This window comes from Ambystoma mexicanum, chromosome 6p (assembly GCF_040938575.1).
Source record: "Ambystoma mexicanum isolate Mex_15411 chromosome 6p, UKY_AmexF1_1, whole genome shotgun sequence".
NCBI classification, from domain to species: Eukaryota; Metazoa; Chordata; class Amphibia; order Caudata; family Ambystomatidae; genus Ambystoma; species Ambystoma mexicanum.
In genome coordinates, this window is record NC_090935.1 from 1,494,257,967 (window position 1) to 1,494,284,502 (window position 26,536).

At 44.2% G+C, this 26,536-nt stretch overlaps 1 protein-coding gene across 3 annotated transcripts in view; it reads left to right on the top strand.

Moving 5' to 3' along the window:
• SHROOM3 (shroom family member 3) overlaps nucleotides 1-26,536 on the top strand; it is a 351,046-nt gene that overhangs the window by 224,524 nt on the left and 99,986 nt on the right. For all 3 annotated transcript variants that reach the window (XM_069626325.1, XM_069626326.1, XM_069626327.1), the window contains exon 5: nucleotides 19,806-19,879. In XM_069626325.1, coding sequence (XP_069482426.1) covers nucleotides 19,806-19,879 — 74 coding nt within the window. The remainder of the gene's footprint in view (nucleotides 1-19,805; nucleotides 19,880-26,536) is intronic.

A 26,536-nucleotide genomic window follows, 5' to 3' on the forward strand; every position in this document is an offset into this window, starting at 1 on the left:
CTCTCATCCAATTTCAGGCAAGGTTGGTTTAACATGAAAAAACCAAGGCAACGAGGGCCCCCCCCACTATAGCCCAAGAACATCCAACAGTGCTTCGTTGAGGGTACTTGGGTTTGGGGTGCTCCATAGTCTTACCCAATACAGTGCAGGGCTTGACATCACAATTTGCTCGAGAGATTAAGATATAAGATCCTCGTGCAATAAAATTGTCGATGTGTTAGTGGGTAAGGCTAGAAGCTAAATAATTTGTTTTGAGTGATATAAAGCTTTGCACACTTAATACACCCCCAAATCTCTGCGCCATACACATGGCCTGCTGTGCCTGCGATTTATAGGCTACAAGCGCCGATCTTGCAGCACCAGTGCCATCTTTGTGTGCCGGAGCTTCTGGCAAGTTTGATATTGGCTTTGTCTAGCTGGCAGTTCCATGTGGCAGTACATGTAACTCTAACACCAAGATAGTCAAATGATGTCACTTACTCGATCCCACTTGCTTCTCCCGCCAAGGAACAAGTGTGTAACTTCCTTTTCTTAGAGCACACCATGTATTTTGTCTTGGCGCAGTTGATATCTATACCCTTGTCTGAGCATTGTTTATTTAGCCCTGCGGGCATCAATGAGATGAGAGGAGCTTTATCTGCAAATAGCAACAGAGGACACTTTCCATGGGCCAACCTCGGAGCATCAGGGGGGTTGCCGGAAGCTTGCCAACGATGCCGTCTATGTACAGTAGAAACAAGGTTGGAAGCACACAACCTTGCCAGAGTCCTTTTTGGACCATGAAATGTTTGGTAGTCTTACCACCCAGACGCCGCCTTGCCACAGCCTCATTCTCGCTATATAGGAGGAGAAGAGGTCATGGGGGAATTCTAGCTCGTGAAGGGTGCCCCAAAGCTTTGTGCGGAGGACACCATCAAAGGCCGTTCTAAGATCTATGAAAAGTACATATAGCGTCATTTTCTAAGGTCAACATATTTGTCAGTTTATAAAAACAATCTAAAACATTGGTCGATTGCGCTCCTTTCTTCCGGGAAATGTAGACAATTTTGCCTTTAGCCTCCCCTTTAGCTAATTCTTTTCCTGTGGCATGCAGGAGTGAGATTGGGCAGTAATTGATAGGATGCTCCTGCCCTCCCTTCTTAATCCGTTGAGCCGCTTAGGCAGCGCTGCTAATGAACATTAATGATGCTATTTAGCAGTGCCTCAGCAGGTATTTCTAGCAAATGCTCGTAATATGGCTTAAAAGTAATAGGTGGCAAAGACAAATAGCTGAAATATGCTGGAATAGGGCTGAATGGGTACCGCTTTCCATATCTTAAAATACCAGGCAGGACAATGTCCCGTAACAATACGGGAATGGGGAGCATGTGCTTGAGCTTACATTAACATAACAGGCGAATTTGTAAAGAGCACGTTAAACCCCGAAGCGGCATCTTGGCGCTAATAACAGATGTTTATTTTTACCCAACTTAAAGGTACTCATTTTATCAACCTCGGAAGGATGAAGGGCTGAGTGAACCTGCCGGGATTCGAAGCTGTGACCATGAGGTCAAACACAGGTCTCTATAGCTTAGTCTACTGAGCCACAGACCCGACAAATGTTCAGAATCATACTGTATTGCCAGTTGGTATTAATTGTGTACACTATGTGGTGATATGGGCTAAAGGTGGCAGACTGTGCACAATGGCGCAATAGATGTAATATGATATTAAGGATTGAATGTATTTTCTTTTGCCTATGCTCAATAGGATTCTTTTTTCTTTGTTTCTCCCTCTCTCTGCGCTGCATTCTTTATGTTGCTTTTCCCCACATGGGTATCATGGTGAATGGGTTTTATTTATGCATGTCCAGCCCAGCCTTGACAAAGACCGTCAATAGGTCGAAAGACGTGTCAGCACTTGGGCATTTGTTATTTTGCAACTAACACGTGGATTTTGAATTTTTAAATAAACAGTTCCCACTTAATAAAGACATTCATTGAGCACAAAGGAAATGTAACTACCAGGACTAAAAACTCATATCTGCATCAACTCGTAATTCGAGGCTAATGAGCTAGTCCTATACAGGGACATGCGCATGGATTGGGGGGCAACATCCTCCCCTGTTATTTGTTCATAGGCTGTGGGGAAGGCTATATACGCTTACCCAGGCAGCAGTCCACCCAACATTGTCTGTCCAAAGCGCAGCTGAATAGAGTTTGCCCCACAAAATTTCCCTAGGATAGATGTTGTGCTCATGTGTTGACGCGCGCAGAACCAGGAGCAACTGGCGCCTGTGCATGTGAGCTTTCTGGATTGTGCACTAGGGCTGGGTGTGTCTGGAAGGGTCGTGTCCAGTGTTTGCGTTATTTGTTGTCTGAGATGATTGGGTTTGTCGCTTGGTTAGATGTTGTGTGGAGCAGAGAAATGGTTAGTGGGTTTTGGGTGATGTGGGGCACCAGAAGTAAGGAGACAGACTCACAAATGCTTTTATTTATATAATAGAAGGGGAGGGAAAAACGCCTCACTAGCCCTAGCTCTGAGAGGTTTCCCTGCCTCAACAAAACTTACTAATGGACCAGTCGTTGTCAGGATGTCCAAATAAATGTCCACAGTCCTGTGTCCAAAACTTATGCTGACCCTCACACTCAATCCTACCGAAACTACTATTAGGGAAGGAAATAATATGTTGGCTGACTTCCTGACGCCTTTCTTCTAATGCTGAGGCATCATTGACTATTTGTCTCAGTGATGCCTGTGTCCTATTTTCAAGAAAGTGGTCTTCTTCCTTAGTGGTTGACCAACAATATCCACTGAGTGCCAAGGGAACAATCCTCTTCCTTGGTCTTATAGTGCCAGTAGGGCACTCCCCTTCCCTGGACTTTACTGTGTTGTATTCAGTGCCAAGGGCGACAGTCCACTTCACCTGGTCTTGACTTTTGTTTATTGTCATGCTTCGTTCCCACCAATGTTTATACTAGTTACTTTAGGCTAACTGTTAGGTGTGCAGGGCTTTGCTGTGTTAACTGACCCACGGCCTTGTAATACATAAACAATGTTGGGACAGCAATTGGCTTTTCCTAAGCTTTGGCTAACTTGCTGCATTCTCTGCCAGGTTTTGCCAAATGCTATTTTCCAGCTCCACTGGGGTGAGGAGGAATAGGGGACTTGATGCTGTTTACTTTACCCAGCACAGTCCACTGCCTCCATTAACTGCTACTGTTTTCCTTCTTCCCAGGACTGGTTTGTGCTTTTTAAGTTGCACACTTCCTCGTTAGCACAGGGAGACTTCACTGTGTTTCTCTCCCACTTTTCTGGTCCCCACTCTGTTGGGGCTCTCATTGGCACAAAGTTTAAGCAAGTTTATGCGACCCCGCAACACCTTTCCAGGTTTCCGGAGCCCTTTTCCGACTGGCACATACTTGTACTTGCACCCCCGCCCAGGCCAAGTTTCACATGCTTTCCCTCTTTCCCGTGAGAGCCGCATTGGTTGTCTCCTGATGTTGGGGTTTTGGGCGGTGGCCATCTTCCTCTTTCTAATGCCGGTCTTTGCATTAGTATTATGGTTCCATGACACGTGTCGGCATTGAACACTTCACGCATTCCAGCGCCGCTCGTGGCTTCAGTGACAGCCCTGCTTCAGGCTGGCACATAGGGCAAGTCTCCATTGGTCTCCACAGAGTCCGCAGCCGTTTCTCTCGTGGTCGGCACACTTCACTGTGCCCGTTCTATGGCGCAGGCCCGAGGCCTCACCAGGCCATGTCTCTCAGGCCTGACGACCCTTCTGGGGATCTTGCAGGCTACCATGCGAGGTAGCGGAGCTGCCTCGTCCCTGCAGCTTCACTGCTCAGAGAGAGCCTTGCTTCCGGTCTCATGTACACATGCTGTGCACACCTGGGGTAGTTTAAAAAAGGCTGAGGCACCACTGCTTAAAGCCCTGGTGTCTGCCATCTCCTGGACTCTGACAGTGTCTCCACGCCGGTCTCTGTATTTGGGGAACTGATATGTCTGCTTCTTTCTTTCTTTTACTCATGTAACGCTTTCCTCTTATTTTCCTTTTTTCACCACTCCAGTTTACTTCATTCTTTCTTCTACCACTACGGCATCTGCTCCCACTCCTGTTACTGCTGCTACTTCTTCTCTCTCCATGACTTCTGCTACTCTTACATCAACAACACTTTCTAGCCTGTACTCTTCCTTTTATGCCCAGAGTGTGTCCTGCCCCTGAATAACCAATACGCCATTGCTGATGCTTTTACAGCACCTTCCTGTAGGGCCTCCTCATCGCAGTACCAATGACAGAGGTGGTTGAGGTAATTATTTTTGAATATGTCAGCTGGTGTGGAATATGCATAGCCAACGGTGGAAGAGAGGGCAGAGATTTTAGGTCATGTTGGGTTTTAAGTACCTGAGTAGTGGTTTCTTGGGAAACAATAGGGACGTAACCCCTAGGTTCGTCTGAGTGATCTCTGGGTATTTGTAGCTATGTTACTGTTTTCCATTCTGAGTTTACCCCTTGTCTTCCAGGTTTCGGGCTCGTAGTTTGTAGAAGCAAGGATTATGTGGGTTGGGTGGCCGGCTCGTGGGGGTGGTTGTTGAATAGTTGGTCTTTTTTATCTCTGTGAGTTGAATAGCCAGGTTCTTAGTAGTTTCCTGAAAGTTAGGTGGTCTTCTGTCATTTTTATTTCCTTCGGGATCGAGTTCTATAATTTGGCTATCAGGTAGGAAAAGGTGTTCCACCACATCTTTGATCTAGGTCATCTCCTCTGAATGATGAAGCACATCAACAAAGCTCAAGCTGGTTTCCCCCTCACCTTGGGCTAAGCAAAGGACTCTGCACAGTCTTACCTGCTGGAGTATCGCATGTGAGATTACACTGAATGTTGATTGTTGTCTGAAATGTCATTGGAAAATTCTAATTTGGATATACTTTATTTAGGCCACATACATCTTATCTGTTAAAGCTGATAGAATTCTTATATAATGGTTGCTTAACACGTGTGAGGCTTCAGTCCATCCAGACTTCCCATACATATTCCTAGGATTTGTCCTATGGTTTTGAATAGTAAAATGTATAAAGTTATGCAGACAAAAATAGCATTTGGTTAAAATAAACCAATAAATAAAAGGTGTTACCATAAGTACGATAACAGACATTGGCCCACTTTGTAGAATCTTGGCTGCATCTCTGCCAATCAGTACCTTTGGAAGGCAGGTACTAACTGCCCATACATTCCCACATTTTCTTTCTTTCCCTTTAAATAAAGATTGAAAGGGGACTTGAGTTCCCAGCTATAGACTACAAATGTTTAAAGGGGCATCTTTGTTTTCTTGAAAAGCTTCCTTCATCCTTCGCAGCTTTTTTAGTACTCTTCATCCGTTTTAACAACCCACCCATGCTGACCTAACCTTCCTCTCCATCTTGCCTATCTGTCTATGCTATCAGTTCATCCTTCAGATCCTTGTTTTAATCCCTTCCTTGAACCTCTGATCCTTCTTTTACATCCTTTTATTTTTCCAAGCTCTCCTTCGTTATTTCCTGTCCATACATCAATCTATAACCGTCACATGTTTCTTCCCATCTTCCCTTTCTAAATTCCCATCTTTCCAGTTTATTCTCAAAACACGGTTATCTAACATTCCTATCGATATATACTTAGTTACTACAGATCACGAGAAATCCATCAAATAAGACAAAGTAAAGTGTCTACTTCACTACAAATCATTAAGGTGAACTTGGAAATAAGTACCTAACCAATAGGTAGATCGGCAAAAAGAAACCAGGTAAAAACAACTGTGCCCATAAACACTAACAGTCTGGCAATAAGTACAGATTGCCATTTGGAAAACTCAAAAATAAAGAAAGGAGGAATAGAGTTTAGTGAATCGCAATGGTGTCGGCTATTTTGGACTTTAACAAGCAAACACACCAGTTCAAGCATAGTAATATGGCACAGCAACAAAACAAAGTGCCCTAGAATTCAAATGGGAATACACTTGGAATGCAGTTAGACTTCCCTGTGGGAAATTACAAATTGCATAAATGCTTAAAATTTGAAGAGCATGTGAAAATCTTCACCCTGCCTCCCCTCATAGACAAGTGTCCTCGAAACGATAGCTTATCAGAGTTGTTTGGGTTCAGTCAAGAAGGAGAAAACAGTATGCATGCTGTCTCTAAAATATCATGCGGCCCTACTCTACAGCAAACGTTCAAGAGCTCCCTGACTTTGCCTAATGATCTCTGAGGAGTCTGGTTATCATACAGCCCACTGTTAGGCAGAATCATATGCAGTACCCTTTGGGAACACTACACACAATTAAGACTACAAGTATAAGTACAATTACACCTTTGGTACAAGCCTGTACTACACAGTAATGTGGTAGCAGTGGCTGAGCAGCCAGTCTTATCTCAAGTAGAACACGTTACACAAAGGACTAGTAAATACAGTGATTCAAACAAACACTTACTCAAGGTTTCTTGGTAAAAGAATATACATTTATTTACAGACATTTGGAAAACATTCCACTAGTAAGAGCAGCTCAATATCACAATCTAATTCACTACTATACACAACCAGTCAGTTTCTGAACAAGTTCAGTTCCCCTGAAGTGGGAGCAAAATGGCACTTCAGTTACTTTAAAAAGGGTTAAAAAGACAAGGTTATAAGAGTCAACAGCACAAATACTTTCATAGGCAGGGCAAAGGGTTTCAGCTCACTACAACCAGCAATTCACTTCAATAGGCTTGGGCCAAAGTCAATGGTTCAGTGTCTTGTATAGGAGAGCACAATTCTGGTAGTAAACGCTTAAGTCTTTGCCACAGATGTTAGAAGAATTTGGTCAGACGAAATGTTAGATGTTGGTTTAGGGAAGGACAAGCCTTCAAAGTCGGGAAAACATCACAAACTTTTACCGCGGACGAACAGAGTTCTGCACCGCCCTTGCACAGTACATTGTAAGTGTAGAACAGCTATAGCTGAGGCAGTTGTTCCAGGCAGTTCCTGCAGATCTCACTGTTTCTGAGCTTCAGTCATGGGGACAAAGAGGAGGAAGTCGGGAGGTTTCCTGCACTGCCCAGGGAAGAGGCCACAAGCTTGGCAAAACATCGGTTTAAGGTGCAAGTGCCTTAAAGTCCACAAACTGGTTTCCTTCCCCCTGGCTATCTGGTTTTCAACAGCACTCTGAAGAAAGAAAATTCGACCAGGTTGGGGACCGTGTCCAGGAGGCTTGCAAGTTGGTTGTTCCCACCAAACTCAACGGAAGAAGTTAACCATGAAGGGCTTCTCTCTCGATGGAGTTTCAGGAAATTTTAACCTGCAGCAGGGCTTCACCGGTGGACCAGGAGTTGCAGCAGTCATCTTCCTTTAGCTTGTCTTCGGTTTGTTTGTTCCAGTGGTCGACTTTGCTTTCCAAGTCCCAGAGACCTGCGTTTAAACAGTTTTCCCCCATTCATTACAGCCAGGCTGTCTCTCACACAACAGCGTGGCTGTCCTTGCCAGACAGCCAGCCGGCCATTCACGCCAGAGGGCATTCGGGTCTCCTAGGAGACTAAGCACAGGGAGTTTCGGGCACCTCCCTCACATCCTGTCCACCCCAGACACTGAGGCATCAGAGGAGGGCTTCAGCACTGAAGCCCGCTAAAGGCCAATGAACAAAGGGACCAAACCTGGTTTGACACGCAGAGACAAACACAAGAAGGACCTTTCCAAAAAGAAATGGCAAAAAAAGGTGACTGGAGTATGTTTTTACAGATAGGTCTTGGGCGCCATATTGAAAAGCATTGCTGACCCGATTTTTAGCTACCAGTATTCGCGGTCGGGCAAAATCATGGTAGTTTGTTCTAAACCACTGCCACCAGTCATTTCAAGAGGGAAAGGGTAACATTTGACTGTTACGTGAGTGTTTAGACTCAGGGGAAGCTAGGCAACGCCTCCAGCACTCTACAGGAATATAGTGTTTGCTGGGTCTGTAAATTTAAAAATACAAGTAAAGTAAATTTAACTTTACATGCTCTGAGAGACAGTAGTCAGTCCCAGAGAAGGTATTTAAACCTTGGGGAGTCTGAAAGACACCACTGCGCCACTGCACTGAAGGTGCTGTGTGACACACAGAAAACAATGATGCATATGGAGTTGTTTTAAAACTCCATATCCAAAGAACACACAAGTAAAACACACATCAAAATACATGGAAGAGTGGGAAAAAAGGCTGACACTCTTCCTAGGTAAAAAGTCAAATTGCTGGGGGTCTCAAAAGGTAAGGGAAATTAGCACATTCTTGAGAATTCTCCCTAACACCCACAACAATTAGTGCACATCCTAGTGCAGTGGCCCAAGTCGGAGTTTCATGTATCATTTGAAAATGGGGAAAATATTCTGACAAGACAGCTAAGCACTGAAGACAACACAATCGCCTCCACCCAGTAGTGATCCATCAACATGACATGTACATTAATTTGTCAATGAATCCCTGGACAGTTTGTTTCTTTTGCACTAAAAGGTGTGAGCAACCTGGTTACCCAGTTAGGGCAGAACAAGAAAACGAGCCTAAAGGTCATTAAAAATTACCTGCCCAAAAAGATCCAGTGCCAAAGCCAGGACCAGCACCCAAACTCATGGGCCTCTGAGTCCAAACATCTTCCATCAGAGCCCAGCTTCACCCAACACCACTCTCTGAAGATGCATACCACTGAAATGATGTGGCAAGTGAGCAATCCACAGCATAAGGGGCACTCCCGTAGAATCAGCTAGACCGGATCCAACCGCTTCTAAAGTCTGGAACTCCCAGCTCTCTAAGCCAAACTGTAAAACAAGGAGGCTTAAGGTGGAAGTGTAATCAAGTACCTTGCCAAGTAGGTAGATCAGCAGAAACAAAACGGATCAAAAATCTGTGCTCCTAAACACCAACATTCTGTCAATACATAGAGATTGCCATTTGGAAAACTCACAAATAAAGAAAGGGTAACTAGAGTTTCATGTATTGTAATAGAGCCGGTGAGGTGGGACAAGCAAACGCACCAACCTTAGCATAGTAAGATGGTGCCTTAACAAAACAAAGTAAGCCTACCACTCAATGAGCACATAACAAATCTCAACAACATCCAAAAGTCCTAATCCTGCTTTTTTATCTGGAGCTTATGTGGTACAAAAAACCTCTTTGAAATGAGGCTTAGTTTATTGCTAGCTCCACTCTCTACTCAGGCAGCTCGCCTCAGGAGGAGGGGTGGATACTGACTGTAATCTGCCATTCATGCATAATAAGAGGGCTTCTTCTCTTTTTTTAAAACATATCAACGTAAGGCTTTAAGAGATCATCAATGTGTTACTTATAGAGCACCCATAGCACATTCCTGAGATAATTTCTACTAAAATTATTCTTATCCAAACTCATGAGAATGAAAGCCTAGGGTAACTGTGCCAGGACTTACAGCTGTGGCCTGCGTGGATAATTACCTCTAGAACTATACAAGTTCACATCGGTATCTCATTCACATTGTGGTGATTTGTGGGTACCATGAATTGAAACTCATATCAGAGCACTATATGAATACTTGCTTTCAAATTCGTAACACGCATTGAAGACGAGAGTTTTTAGGAGAGACTAATCCAGTTGGAGCTGCTTTCTTGGGAGGGCACTTAATTAATTACCTGTGAAATTGTTTAAATAATTGAAATGCATATTTGGTGAACATTTTGTAGAACAAAAGAAGATACGTGAACACCCTTTAAAGCTGAAATGATGACGCTTAAAACAACAGTTTTGAAAAGTAAAGACACGTATGCTAAAGAACAGTAGTTAAGCTATACAACAGTCTACTTTCTTTTTTTTAATACTTTATTTGCTTGGCTTGTACAATAAATTCCAACTGTTTCATTTTTCACAGTGTTAGCACAAATAATCACACTGTTTACATTTACGTCATCCCCTCTTGCCATTCCTAGTCCAATCACAATACTATTTTCGTTCCTTTTAGGCATAGGTGTCCCCTTAATCTCACTCTCACCATAGGCTAAAAGATCAGGCCACCTCTCGCTCTGATAAATACCTTCTAAGGCCTACCCAATATCTTTCGGCCTGGGCATACCTGGTAGCATTGTAGTGAACAATTCTTCACAATTATTTAGCCCAAACCACCTCCCTCAGCCATTCCTCCACTGTCGGTGCAAAGTGGCCTATCCTTTTTTTTAGTATACGCCTCTTGGCCGGGAGGCTTCCTAGATTCAGGAAACGTCTCTGACGCTCTAGAACCCCACCCCAGCTCACCCAGCAAAAAGGCATTTCTTGGAAGTCACAGGGGCTGCAACCTGCACTATGTTGGTCAATCTATCGCATACCTGTGTCCAAAAACGAGTGAGTCTGGGGCCCTCCCATTATATGTGTTAGTGGCCTGCATCCTCGTTCTTACAGCGAGGACAGTGGCCTATTTTCAGCTTGGCTGGAGTGCAATGCATTCTTTTCAATACCTTAAATTGTATACGTTTGAACCTAGTATACAATGAAACCTGGCAAGTGAGGTTGCACATCTTGCGCTAGACGTCATCAGAGATTTCCATCTTCAGGTCAGTAGCCATTTTATCTCTTACTTTAATTGAAGTATCAGGCACGTGTTCATTAATCATCTTATATAAAGTTGCCACTATTCTACGGCACCAGTACGAATTTGCAATATATGCTAGACATGCATTCTCTGCTGGTCTTCCATTTCTTCATGAACGCTGCCCTCAATCTATAGTATTGCAACATTTCAGTGAGTTTGCATTTATGCTCAATTCTTCCATTACTGCATGCTCAGAAATTGTCCCTCTACATACATGTCCCCAATCGTAATGTACCCCAATCTATTCCATTGTGATATTATTGCCATATCCCAAGTTGGCGGAATGCCTGGGAATTTCCATAGTAGCACGCTTTTATAGTAGTGGGTCGCTGCACCCATTTTGCTCCATGCCAGGTGTGTTATTTTCACTCGATCAAATTGATATTAATCTGTGTCCCCTCCCGACAACAGCTTTTTTTTAACTCAGCCTCTCCAGCCGCAGCCTGCTCCAGCTTAACATGGGGCACTTCCCCACACGCCCCGAACCAGTAGGAGACAAACTGTGCCTGGGCTGCCATCCAATATAGTTCAAAGTTAGGGCCCATGTATCCTCCTCTATGGTATGGTTGTGCAGTTTCTTCCAATTATTTCTACACCACAGTGGAGTGCCATAAGAACTGGGACAGCATACTATGTAATGTAGGGAAGGGTGACCTTACCGGCCATATGGGCATATTTAGAAACAAGTATAGTAATCTAGCTAGGATCATCATCTTGATCATAGTCAGACTGCGCGCCAACGACAGTGGTATATGTTTCCAATTTTTCAGTTTGGTCTCCAGCTGTTCCGTGTCTGTACAATAATTGTGCCTATTGTGACATATCGAGGGAATTCATCCCTTTTCCCCCAAGTGGGAGTCTCCCCCTTTGAGGCTAGACAGGTGTGCCTGCTCCGGAAGACCCTGTGTAGGGCCTGGGCAAGTGGGACCTCACTGGGAGAGACTCCCCCTTTGGGGACAAGGACTCCCCTTCCTATGAGGAACTCCCTCAGCCATTCCCCAAGATGGCACACATCTGACTATATGAGATGCCTAACACCAATAAATCCAGAAATTGGGTAGAAGACAAAGTTAACATATACCATGATGATCAATAAACAGAATCCAGCTCTTTAAGGGCAAACCTCCAATTCACTGTGATGAGGAGGTTTAAGAGAGAGGACACACCAAGCCAAGAGAGTGAGAGACACATACGCTGCCAGGGAGGCCCTCTGAGAGCGTAAAATGGGCAAGAGGCGGAGCTTACAGTAGCCAATGAGCCCGCAAAATTCAGAACTGCTCTGAACTCAAGCTACAGACACTGTCAGCATGCAGATTCTGTGACAAACCGAAAGTATGGGAGCCCGAAACCCCTTGATGGCGTGACCACAGAGACGTAGGGGTGGGCAGACTACCCAGCTAACTATGGCAACATCAACCCGCTGAGAATGAACCGATGCAGAAACCAGGAGAGAGAGAGAAGGTATCAAGCAAGTGCAGGCCCCAGACATGTTCCCTGGTATAAAAGAGGGGGGAACGGGAGGCCGAACAGGACTTTTTATGTATTTAGAGAAACTCGACCGACAAAATCCAAAATGCTAAGTTAGTTAATGAACTTGACCTGTAAGAATACTGAAACACAGATTATAATTAAACCTGAACAATAGATTACTAAAAGGTGGATATGACTACCCTCGGAAGAGGGGAGAATATTCCAGCGTTTAAGAGTGACCAAGTGGAGTATATTAGAGAAAGGCGAGTATGAAGTACAGACAAGAGAAGTGGACAAGATAAAAGATAACCAGGATAAGCCAAAGCTAAAAGGATGGAACAGTATTCACCCAAAAAGGGTACCCCATCCAGGAAAACATAGTCCAGAAGAATCATCAAGGCCAAACAGCCTGGATCAAGGGATCAAACAAAGCTCACAAAAAGACACATGGAGAGCAATCTCTAAAGATAAGGGGAGAACATTGTAAAGGAGTTAGATGCCTTGATACCAAAGGTGACCAGAGACTATCTCAAAATAGTATATTAAGAGAAACTTTGAAGTAAAAGCAGAACACTGTATCATCAGGAGACAGGAGTCATTCTCCTGACCTTAGTTAATTTGAATAGTGGTAGGGCCAGTTAGAATTAGTTTTGGGACAGCAGGCTATTTGCTTGAACATGTCCTGATGACTGACAGGCACTTTAATATTTATCAGTCAGTAAAAACTTTATTTCAGCAAAAGAGACATAAAAGTACATGTGAATGCAAAAGCATATAATATAATAAAATAAAACATCACCCCAACGCAGATAGTGCAGTCACAATTGCGCTTTGGATCCCTTTTTCCATTACAGCGGCACACAGGACCTACTAAAAACAATCAAACTAAAGTCACATTTTTTTTTTAAAGAAATAGGGTTCATAAAAACCGTTAGTGATTTATGTAATACATGGATTTATAGTAGACCTCAAGGGGAGCTTGGCTCAAAAGTGAAAGGAAGCAGTGCGGGATGCGGAGAGAAAATCTTGCAGCCTCGCCCACATCAACTAACTACATCGCTACCTCCGGTCAGTCCCATGCTTCTCCTTCCTAATAATTAGCCCCTAGCTATTTATATAGGCTGGGAATATCCCATAGTTGTAGGGAGAGAGAGGCCTTTTTCTTATTATTTAATGCACCTTTCTGGAAATGTCATCAGTGTCCTCATCCTTTTGACCTTCCACACCATGTACAAGTTCTTTATGTCTGTAATTTGTGACTCCCAAATATTCGACATCGGGGGGAATCTTCTCTGACATTGTTTTGTTAAGCATGAAACCAGGGTATTTCCCAAAGTGCACAATATCGTCCATAACCGGATCCAGGTTATCTTGTGGATTTCTTATGTGAGGGAGTATGTCATCTGCGTACAGGAAACTATTTCCGGGGAAGCAGTAGCGTGTATCCCCTGGCGCGTGTGCCGCATTCTTATCAGGTCGGCCAAAGGTTCAATGACTATAGCAAACGGCAAGGGGGATAGAAGGCACCCCTGACTAGTCCCCCTCCCCAATGTAAAAGGTTCAGATACTGTCCCATCTACTAGCAGTCTGGCTGTAGGGTTTGCGTACAGCACTTTTACAAATTCTATAAATTGGGTACCAAAACTGCTTCTTAACAGTGTTAGGAAAAGAAAGGTCCATGATGCCATGTCAAAAGCTTTTTGAGCCTCTAATGAGACTGCCACTGCCTCTACATCTGGGGAGATCCGAGGCGTGATGTTAAATAATCAGTGTATATTCAGTGCCGTGGACCTACCTGGGACAAACCCAGCCTGGTTGCAGTGGATTATATATGGCATCAAGGGGAGTAGCCTATTGGTAATAACGTTTGCATACATTTTTGTATGTACATGTATAAGTGATAGCTGTCTATATGAGGTGCTTTCTGCAGCAGGCTTTCCCGATTGAAGGAGCATCATTATGGTTGCTTCTCGAAGCGCAGCGGGCAGGTGTGCATTCTTCAGGGGCCCTTCCCATAAAATCTCAGCAGGTACCAGGCAAGCACAGTGCCATAAACTTTGTAATTCTGTGCTAAGACCATCATTGCATGGGGCTTTGTTCCTTGGTAGCGCCTCTATAGCTTTTAGGATTTCCTCCATCGTGAATGGGGTGTTGACCTGGCCAAAGAAAGTTTGGACATGGGGATCTCCTCTAATAATGCATACATTTCCCCTGCTCTTTTACTGGCCTGCACCCTATACACCTCACTGTAAAAAGTTTGAAATGTGGTATTGATCTGCTTATCAGTGTGGCGTATATTTCCCCCATCATCTCGTATGAATGGTATGTATTCCAGTTCCCTTTGCATGCGTAACCAGCCCTTGCCAGTGTGCTCTCCTTCTCCATACCTCTGGCACCCATGGGTCTATCAAAGTATTTAATCTCCCTGTCTGCATGTGCCCTAAATTGATCCAGTGTTGTTTTCATGTCTCCGAATCGGGACTGATTCAGGGTTGACACATTATCATTTCCAGTGCCCTTAGCTTTTTCTCGCATATTCCTCTCTCTCCTGATGGTCTTTAGGACACACAGTTCTGTGGACATAGCTATGCCCCTTTTATAGGCCTTAAAGGCTTGCCAGACTATCCCCACTGACGTTGCCCTATTGTTATGTGTAAAATAAGTTTGTATGTGATCCCCAATGTCTTGCTGCGCTGCTGACTTAAATCTCCATGCTCCCCGAATCCCATCTGATTCCCTCAGTGTCTCCAACCTAATGGGCGAGTGGTCTGAGTAGGTGCGCAGGAGGATTGCCTCGCGTGTTGTTAGTTTCAAATCGATTCTGGAGGCCATATCATGCACTGTAGAGTAGTATGTGTATTCCCGCAATGTGGGCTGTAGTGTCCTCCATGCATCCCATAGCTCCAGCCGCTCCATGCCTTTCATTCTTTTGCATGCTGCTTTGGTTAGTGGTCTAGGCGCAATCCATGTGCGGTCCATATGCAGGTCAAGTATAGTGTTCATATCAACACCCAATCAGTAACAGAGGATATGCTTCAGTCAAGTCGTGAACCTTGCTATAGAGCATGGGTTCATCTACTTTGGGACCATATGTGTTCACTAGGAGAACTTCGATGCCCTGTATGTTACGGGTGTACCGCCACATACCTCATGTCAGGGTCTATGTATCAGTTCATTTACATGAATTTCAATGATTTGTGTATTACGATGGGACGCCCTCTAGAGTGGGTCGGATAGTTAGTGTAATATCTGATGCCGCCCCATGTTTTAGCAAAACATTTGTTTATCCGATCAGTGGCGTGTGTTTCCTGGAGAAACAATATGTTGGCTCTGTGTCTATTCACAGAGGACATCATCTTAAGTGACTTTGATGGGTTCTCCATTCCCCTAATATTCCAGTTCAATATATTTACATCAGCCCTTTCCTAGTAGCATGTAGTCATGCGCATAGTAAAGCCCCAAGATGTCTGCATCACACCTTATCAAGAGTTGGAATTTAATGTCACAATATGCACTTTCTGCTAAACATAACCTTTGGTAACATTTATCGCCTCCGTCCCCCCTCTCTCAGGGTGATATCATTGCAACTGAAAATGCTTGTCAACCCCCTAAACACAATACCCAGCAACCTAGCATGGGGGGGGAATAACTGCTGTCGCTGTCAACAGCTCTGCTGTGTTACCTCGATCACCCGCTCATCACCAGAATCTCTTTGAAACTAATAATTTTAATATACTCGGTCAAAACCTTCAAAAAGAGTGTTTCGAGAACAGGTGCAAACTGCCTCCTCTATGTAAATTAGATTCCACCATTTCCAGTATGTATGAATAACATCTCATGCCGTAGTGTAGGCCACCAGGCAATGGCCTCATCCCTTGCCACCACTTCTTCTCTTGCCGGTACTCCACTCTGTCCCCGAGGGCGAGGTATATTCACCTCGATAAAGTTCACTGCCTCCTCCGGTATCACCAGGAAAAAAGGCTTACCTCTGTATTTTAGTCACAGTCTTAGAGCATTGGCTATTGTACAGATCTTTCCCTCAGTAACTTCTTTACCCCGGCAAATTACCTCAGTTCCGCCTGCACCACTGTTGAAAAGTAAGGGTAAATATGCTCACTGCTTGCCTCATATTGTAGCAAGCTCTTCTCTTTGACCAATTGCAGGATCTTATCCCTGTCTCTGTAATTCAGTAGTCTTGCTATGACGGGTCTAGGCGGAGAACCCAGTCTCGGCCTTGCGGCAGTTGTGCGGTGCGCTCGTTCTAATACATAGTTATCTGAAAGTCGTGTCACCTAGTTTTTCCATAGCAGACATTCTATCAGTTTCTCCATAAGACCTTGGCCAATATTTTCAGAGAGGCCTATTATGCGGATGTTGTTGCACCTCAAGCGCAACTCCATGTCGTCACATTTTAGAAGTGCCATTTTAAGGTCCTTATTGGTCTTGACCATCTGTGCTTTGGGGTCTTGAATATCATCTTCCGTCATGCTGATTCTGGCCTTGGTCTCTGGTGTTCTGTCACTCTTGCTCTATTTTTTCTTTGAGGGAGACAATGTTGGTTGTTGTCGTCTAGCTTGGAGTTAATAGCTGAGAACCCTGTTTGCATGCTGGCTCAGTATTTTTTCGCAGATCTGGAGCGTCTTGGTCTGCCATTGCAGATGCTGTACCAGGTACCGCCTGGGATTTAGGTGCCTGTCACGTATATGCCTCCACGTTGCTTTGCCTCTTGCACCCACCACCTCCTATAGTCATGTTCAACTCATGGCCTGGTGGTTCAAGACGTCACAGATATTCCTTGGCTACCTTCCCCATGCTGTGCCCTACAACCTTTTAGTGCCCCTGCTGTGGGAGTGGCAGATGGGGCTGGTGTACTCTCTGCAGGTGACAGTTGCATAGCGCAGCAACCATGGGCATGGGCCACTGTCACTTGGGCATAATGGCTCCCTTGTGAACTGTGGTAGTTGGGTCCTCATGGTATTAGAGGGAGATGCCACGCTCCCCCCAAGCAGAGGCCAGACCACACTGCAGCAATGGGTCCCAAGCCCCTGGGCCCCACTCCTATCAGGCCAGTCCCTCTATGACCTAGCCCTCTGCCTCTACCCTGCCACAGGACTCGGGCCAACTCCTGTCCTCTCTCTGGCCCAGATTTCCATCCAGAGCCAAGCGTATCCCTCACGCCTCCTCTGAAAAGTCTCCAGAGTGCTGCCGGTGAGCGGGTTGGGCCAAGCTCTCCTTGACCGCCTTCCGCCCACTATCTGACGCAAGCCCACTCTGCAGAACCCTGCAGCTGGCTCCACAAGGGTCAGCCAGTCCACCACCACGTGGCGTCCTGCAGGTGAACTGCGGCTCCAGACGGCCTCCACAGTATCTCGGCATCATCAAGCCCAGGGAGCCACAAATTCCCAGCACATGTGCCTCTCTCCTTCACTATCACCAGTTTCAATACCTGCAGCCATCTTGGGGACTGCTCAGCAACGCCCCAACAACAGTCTACATCTAAATGCGGTTCTTGCTTTGTTGAAAACTACGGCCAGATTCGCTAAGAAGTGGGCTGCTAAAAACAGCGTGTAGAGGTACTCGATTCTCTGCAGAGGCGTTACAGTGGGGAGGAGGGGCTTAGGGGGCTATAGCCCCAGGTCTTTTGTTTGTAGCCACAGATAGAAACTCAGGGGATAGAACCGAAAGGCTAGCTTGCCCCGGGTCCCGACAGTCCCGACATTAGCGTAGCCCAAGATCATTTCCAGACCTAGCAACACCCCTGATTCTCTGAACTGCTCAGCTTACCTTATTCACAGGAGACCTGCACAATTAGTGGGGCTGGGGGCCAGAGGCAGTAATGTGCCTGCTAGCCCCCTTGCATGCGTTCACTTAGAGCCTCTCATTGTGAAATGCCTGAAAAGAGAAAATGCATTTCTAAAATGCACCCAGGAAAGCAGCAGTGCGTTCATTCGTTGTTCGGTTGCAGTTTTCAGTAGATTGTGAGGTGTAAGCGTGATTAAAATGGTTGCTGCTGCACCATGTTTTGACTCGGGTAGCATGGGTGTCTGCGTTCCAGAACGTACAGAGGAGGCTTCCCTTCGTGTAGTATTCCTGTGCGGCGCACACTGCTAGCAAGTTACTTACGGAAGAGGATTCCTGTTAAGGAATCTGTACATGCACCGTGCAGGTGCAGGCTGCCAGTCGCCAGGCTCGGATTCGGAAAGGAAAGGGTCCCACGCCAGCGCAAGGGGGCAGGCTGCATTCCTATTGCATCTGCAGATAGCCCACTCAGCAATGCATTCATGACTAGTTGCGCCTGGCACTAGTGCATTCAGTTGTTGAGCTCACCCACATGGCTGGAAGTCTGGGCCATAACTGTAAATGCATTTTTCCTTCTGTGTCGGAGCTCGGAGAAGAAAACTGAATAGAAACACCCGTGCAAAGCATGAGCACTTCTATTCTTTGCATATTACTACTGCGGTGCGTTGCCCTGTGCCTGTGACCTGAACATAAATCGCAGGCACAGAAAAAAGGGGCATGCCAGTCGCACTTCAGAGCATGTCCACTTAAAAAACGGGATGTGCTTTGAAGTGTGCTGGTCAAGCCGGCTCTCCGAGGGGTGTGCACAACTGCGTGCTCATGAATCTTTGCAAGATGTAAATGCATTTTTAAGAATCTGGGCCAATTGGCCAAACGTTTCTGTCCATCTTTGTGTGCAATGCGCACATACAGATGTATAGAATGGCTGTGAGATTTAATTATTCCGATTACAAAATTGGAGCTAAAATCTGGACCTAATTTAGCTTCAGTGCTGTGCGCATGCGTATGTGTGTGAGTCGAATGTTTATACGTTTCTCATTTGCATTGTGCTTCCCTATTCTTTAATAATCTATTTCCATCCACGAAGGTAGAGCCATATCAACGGTGCGAGATATTTTCAGCAATCCTATAGAGACATATGTCTGAGCTTAACTTTTAGAAGTCTTTGCTTTCCCTTGCGCTACTACTATTGTTACATTATATGTAGGTTTTTTATAGTTAAATGAAAAAAGGTGAGCCTTGGCCCGACTCTAGACTTTGATTAGTATATCTATCACAGAAAAGCTATGCAATCCATTGTTATAATTCTAAAAGAATAGAGTATTTCCAGTTCTTTGGAAAATGTGTGTATTTTTTAGAAATGAAAACCCCTTATTTTGAACCCTTTTCAAAGAAAAATTACACACCTACAGCCGCGATATGGAAAAAAAAATGTTTTCCTACATTTTGACATTTGTTGGAAATTAAAAACCACAAACGCTGAACACCGTTTTGCTCACCACCATATGACAAACGTGAGCATGAAACTTGCCGTTTTTCCAAAGGTTTTTTGAATGTAGAATTTAACAAATGTTGCTTGTATTTTGAGATAAATAGATTAATTACCACAGATGTGTATTCCACAAGTTAAGCACCAATACAGTTTGGAAATACTTTGTACATGCATTCACTGGAAATTCGTCAGTTGGCCGGATAGTTCAAATCCACTTTGCATTGAGTTCCCTTCCCTGTACCTCTTGGGTAACAGGTCAACTGCGTCATCCCGAAGATTCCTCCTCGAATTTCCCACGGCAGGGAACCAACTTCCCGGCATAACTCATAAGACAAATATTGCCGTTTATATGTGAAGATACCATATAAAAGTGCTTTGCTACTTGGTGGCGGGGACATGGGGTGGCATTAAACACCAACCATTTGCCACCATTTTGAACTGTAACCAAATGTTCTCTTTTTCTTCTAGGATGTGATGCTGGAGCGAGAAATCCGCGCTCGTTTGGCAAAGGATCCCATTTGCTCGGTTGGCCCAAACATTAGGTATTATTTGTTCTTCATTTAATGTCTTCTGTTTTAAGTTGTGTGGTGTGGAATGCATCTGAGGCCAGGTTGATAAACGAGCTGTGCCATCATAAAGCCAAATGCTGCACAGCGTCTGGTGTCGCAATACACAAAGGTGGCTTTGTGAATCACTATTCTTGTGTACAAACTGCAATTCTGTGTAGAAAGGCGGAGGTGTTGCCCTCACTTCCCATAACCCACAGTTGCCCCTGTCAGTGCTTTGTGGCCAGCAATACTGTCACAGAGCATTCTCTGGTCAGGCGATAGTCCTCCACAAAGTGGCAATCCGCACTGGCAGACTTTTCCCACAGCTCGTCAAGTGTCTATGGCTGATGTATGGCGATCACCAGAGGGAGTTCATGTTAGGATCCATTTGCCGATTCAATGTTGCACACCTTGTAGGTCCTGATGGTATAAACACAGAAATCAAGCGTAGAAAGTATCAATGCCAGACCACAAGCAAACGCCACACAAGATCCCAAAGTTAACTCAGGAATTTGAGATTGACACGCAGAGGAACTCGTAATGGATATGAGGTCTGTGGTGGGATGACAAACTACTGTGTGATCTTAATAAGAGCAGCAAAAGGTTCAATATTCAGGTGCAAGAGGAGGAAGAATTGGGGGTGGCCGAAGACCTCCTAGTAGAAATACTGCATCCTTCACAGACAGAGAAACCTGCGTTGACAATTAGCACCAACTAAGAAGCCCTGGAAGGTCTTGTGCCTGTGAGTAATATCTTAGAAAAAATAAAAACCATGAGACAGGCATGGTGTCAAGAGAGATGACGCAGACAACAGAAATGTAATTCTAAACAAAACTGTATTAATGATCAGGATGGTGTAATGCATAACTAGCCCAATACTATAGTGTGATTTTCCCTGACTAAAGAAATCTAAGGAAAGTCTTTGCCTGCAAGACCAAAATAAAAATCTGTCTGTTTTTAAACACCTATGCTTGTCCTCACAACTATAACAAAACATGGTGTGGGAAATCCTTCTCAACAAAATAGAAGTGTTCAAAAGTAAACTCCTTTCAACTTGAGTTGGTCTTGGGTTTCCTGTCTCAAGTTCAACACAGTTCCAATAAAGATTCCGCTCAAGTGTTTGATCAAAGTTCTGACGTTACCTTCTTCAAGTTCAAATGCACCACTATTTACACAAAATGAAGGTCCGGAACTTCCCAAAGTTATAATACAGCACAGTTCACACCAAAAAGAAAGCCGGAGTATCCCTTCTCCAAAACAACATTCTCAGATAGCACAGTTCACACAAAATAGAGGTCCTGGGACTCCCTTCCCCAAGACAAAGTTCTTCGCTTTTTTGACTCTCAGGGTTCCGTTCCCCAAAACTTCAACATAACATTCACTTCAAATGTATCACATTTCGCACACAATGGAGGTCCTGGAACTCCCTTCCCCCAAGACAAAGTCCTTCGCTCGTTTGACTCTCAGGGTTCCCTTCCCAAAAACTTCAACATAACATTCACTTTGGATTTCATCTGCTCAATAGTTCAAAAGAAAACACTTGGTCCGACTGACCCTCCTTGAGGTTTGCTTTACCAGGTATTTCACTGTTCTTCACAGCTTTTTCATTGTTCATGGTTTCTTGGTGTAAGCACAGTTGTCCGACCACAAGATCCACCCCTCACTGGTCACGCAACTATTAGCCCTGCATATTTGAAGACTTTTGGGTCTAAGCACAGTTGCCGGACCACACGATCCACCCATCACAGGTCACACAACCATATGTCTCCCCAAAGCTGTTGGCCCCCTAATAGACTCTTCTGCCTTGGGCTTTCACTATGTTCTTTGTACCCTCTTTCATGCCAGTTCTTGGGTTGTAATATCTTGGTGGTTCTTTCTCACTTGTGGCAGTCTTTCTGATCTTTGCACACAAAATTCTCAGCACAACTCTTCAATCCTTTGTATTTCTCTGAGTTTGTTCATGCTGCTCTTCATTGATAGTGGTGGAGGACATATATTAAAGTGTTCAAACACCATTCTGTATATGGTAGTTTACTCATTTGACAGCTTTCTTTCAGTTCAGCATTCATTATAGGTAGCATTTACTTGTCTTTATTTAATTAGAGGTTTTTTTCTTTCAGTTCGGTATTCAATATGGGTAGCATTCACTTGGGTTTACTCAATTAGCGGTTTTCTTTTAGTTCAATATTCAAAATGAGTAGTGTTAACTTCAATGCAGGCACCGTTACTTATTTAAAGTTCTTTCGGAGTGCTCTAGTCTCCTGAGTGCCTCCTGACACTTACCTGCTTTCACGGCTCCTCCCAGCGGCACTCCCCGATTGGGAAAACCTTCAGTTTGTTCGATGAGCACGTCCCCAGACACGTACCAGCATCTTGGCTCTGCTTGACACGCGGCTTGCATCCCTGGCATCTTCCGTAACTCGAGCTGCATCTGGGCTTGGGCGCAGACAGCATTTCTTTCTCCTCTGCTACCTGGCAGCGCCTGCTGCCTGTCTTCACAAAGCTCCTCTGCCACGTCTCTGGAAATCACGGCTGGTGACTCTGCTCCTTGGCTCGGTGCCAACACAGCAGATTCTCTTCCCTCTCCCTTCTCTGCTTTTGGGCTCCAGCTTTTATACTCTTTATCATTAACAGGCTGAAGGTGAAAAGGGTTAGACTAAATTGCCTGACCTTGTATAAGCCTGTTAGTGAGACATGCCTGACCTTCATTACTAAGTGCATGCAGGTTCCTCTTCCTCGTCCCAGGGGTGTTTACAATAGGAAGTGTGCATTACTCTTAGTTGGTTCTTCCTCGTCTCAGTACTTGATGAAAGATTACAAGGAATAACTGAAAAGGACTGACAGTATCCCATGAAGACTGAGGGAGTCTCGGGTAGATCAGTGTTAGTGAAGGGGGGATACCATATCTTGCCTTCAGACACCCTCTCTCAATGACCCTCCAACCAGGTGATCCTCCCTCACTTGTCCATCCCCAGGGTTGGGATCCAAAAGCGATGGCCCGTCCCTGGCCACCTGAACAGAAGATCCCTGGGGAGTGGATGTGAGAGTATCTTCAGGTTTCCCACAACACCTATACCGCAGGACCAAGCCCCAGCAAAGGGCAATATGTCCCAGCCTCCATCATAGTGCAAAGGCTAAAAGGAGAATCTTGATGTCAGCAACTTACTCAGAGGCACAGCCTTAAAGCGAAAGCAAGAAATGATATGCAATCGGAGGAAAGGGTTCCACCTCAGCAGTATACAATACCCAAATTGAGATTTCAATGGCATTATCAGTTATGGTCATAATACATGTGATCACTTGCAGGAAATCGGAATGTTATTGCCAGAAAAATTCAGGACAAGAACACAATCCATTTTGCATGAGGACCAAAAAGCTTCTAACGCCATGATTGAGAAAAGCCTGTGCTGCAAAAGCAGCATCCAGTCTAGCGCGTACAGTATAAGCTATAAGGAGTAATTCACGGTTATGCGTTTCAGAATTCAGACCTGAGACACAGACACACATAATCGATATGCCACCTAATGGGCAGAATCTGTTTTGAAAGGCTGTAAATGACCTAATGGATGAAGGAGACGTAAACAGTCAAATTAGCTTTCTAAACTCTCACTGTATGTAATCTGTGCCAATACACTTACCTACTAACCATCTTTTTCAAAATTAAAAAAACATTTATTTTGCGAATAATTCAAAGCACTAGACACTTTTCAGAATGCCATTCCCCTCTACAATACATCACAATATCAGACATTGATGAATGTGATGAGATGTGTGAGAATCAGGCGACCATGCATTCTTTTCGGTTACACATGAGACCAGTGGAAGAATGGATCGGTGGTAATAAGCAGAAGAGGGTTTCAACGATCTATTGATTAACATGTTATTTATGACAGCGGTGGAGTGCACACAACATAAAGAAGTCCCTGTTATTCCATCTAATTGCTTTAGGGGAAGTTGTCAGTTGGCTAAGCATGGTTAAACATCAGTGTGGTGGAAGTACTGACGGTGGGTTCCGCACCGACGTCTTCTCAGGCACTGATTGCATACACAAATATACTAAGCAAGACAGGCAACGCTGCACTGATCAACTGCACTTACAAACCGGGGGGACGCACCTTTCCTATGTCTCGGGAGGATAGCTCAAGCGCAGCGTGCTCGCCTTGGAAGCAAGATGACACGGAGCAACACAGGTTCGATCCCCAGGTCGGCGCTTAAATACCTCTGGGTATTAAACGCGTTATAAATAACATCATATCATGTTTGTCCAGGACAGCACAACACCTATAAACCTGGTGTTTTAAAAGTGGTATTTCTCTTGTGCCAGAACCTCTTAATGGTATATGCAGTCACAGTGCAGACAAGGTATGTTATCAGCTAGTGGAAGCACACACATGGCTGCTAGACACACAGGTATTATAGAGTGTATTTCAGAAGTGAGGTACAGAAAACAAAGATCACTTTGCAATAAAAGAAAACCCAATGCCAACACTGCGTCTCCAGTTAGCCACAATAGACAATGACAAATGCATTGTGGATCCATTCGTACAGCATATTGCGTGTATTTGCCCTCCACTCCACTGATTCACAAGGTCATACAAAAGATGTAGTCCTCCATGACAATGATCGTTATTGTTCCAACATGGGCAGTGAACACTTGGTGCTCTTCTCAGATGTGTGTGTAGTGACATGACACCATTCCAGTGGCAATGTGGACCACGCCAATGCTTTTGCAGTTCAGGAAGAAACTCAAGACCTTACTTTTCTAGGCACCGCCTAGGTATCACATTTCACCAACGTGATCGCAACATCCCATGCCAGATATTGTGGCTCACTCCATACCTCATATGTTACCCTCAGCGACGCGTGCAGTACGCCGTTGCTTCCTAGCTAGGTTCACACTATGTAAAATTCCAAACTCGGGCACAAATCTGAAACCAGATCCAGTATTGTTGGCATGCAATGAAGGACGCATTACTCATCCCAACCTAGACACATTTCATTTAGCAGCGTGACAGCTGAAGTCATAGAATGTATTGTCTACTGTGCACTCATACATTGTATGGAACTTCTTAGAGAAGCTAAGAAATCCAATACTCATTTTTATTACTTTACCAAATAGAAAAAGATGTGTTAATTGATGTACAACCAATGATGACAACGCATTACAACATGAGAAGGATATTGTAGTTCATTTAATGCATTTATCAGACCAGCTTTTATCATAAAATCTACTGAAAGGACGCCTGACAACTTTGGGGTCACACATCACATCAATGCATAAGGTGTTCTGGAGCATGAATGCTGCCGGAGCAAAACTGGCACCAGCATTTGAACCTTACATCCTGTATTCCACAGCCTTTTGAACCAATAATTAAATGTAATCTAAAACATGTGTCTACGAATGCCTTTTCTACTGGCAATCATTTCTATATGGTGGGTGAGAGAGCTTCCGCGGATGTTCTTCCCCTCTGTGGAAGACCACGCTATGAACAGGCAATGATAAGGTTGTTCGTAGAACACACCCACAGTTTTCTCCTGTATTCATTTCATAATTCCACGTGTATCAAGCGTTTGACCTTCTTGTGTTCTTGAAGGATCTACAGTCTATGATACAAACTACATGTGCTAGGTTTCGGAAGGGATGTTGTGTGCTATATGTTAACCAATTCTATTAAGCAGGCCCACCATTGGTTTGGGGCTTACAGTCATAACATGTTTGAACAAGTTACTACTAAGGATACTTTAGCCATTCTGTAGTGCACTGTACATAAGCACATTATCACTATCAGACATTTTAAAATAGCAACAGGTGCTACAAATGCATACCTTTAGTATGTTCCATTGCAGAATATATGCAGAGGAGCTACATGGAGCTCTGCTCACACTTTCACAAATCATTATTACTTTGACACTCAAACCAAGCATTCTTTGGTCAGGCAGGTGATGTTGAAGAATTTATTTCAAACTATACTAATGGCACATCTAACTTCCTAGAGCAAACTACTCGATATTTTATTCAAAACGTGCAAATGTAAAACAGATTCATGCTGATACGGGGAAACTTAAATATATGTCACAGTACGTTTGCAGCTTGTATCCCAACTCCCTCCCCGGGAGATTGGTAAACCTTTAAACATGTTTACAACTTTATGGCACATGTTTTTCACTGGATGTGAAATGTACATAAGTTGTTAGATGTGAAAATGGATGAAGGTATCATTACACAAATATACATATAATGGACACCATAAAGTACGGGTCAAGAATTGAGAATTTGAAGAAGGCGTCTTCTTTGGGCAAGATGGCGGGAGGATCATGGATGGCATACTAGCATTTAGTTACTCCTAGTGAAACCCACTTCTAAAATGAAGTAAACAAGTTGTAAATATTGTGCACAATCCACTAGATTGTGACCAATGCACCATATTTTATCCTAAAACAAACCATATGTAAGAATACTGTAAATAACATTTCCCATACATTGTAAGAAATATAACATATACACAAGGGTTTGTCAAAGTAGTTCATAGGTACTGAAGCCGATTACCACACAAAGATCAGCAATTGTGCTGTTTGCACATTGATTCATTATCTTACGTAAATATTTCAGTGTGACCCTCTTAGGTGTTTTAAGGGCCTTGTTACACATCC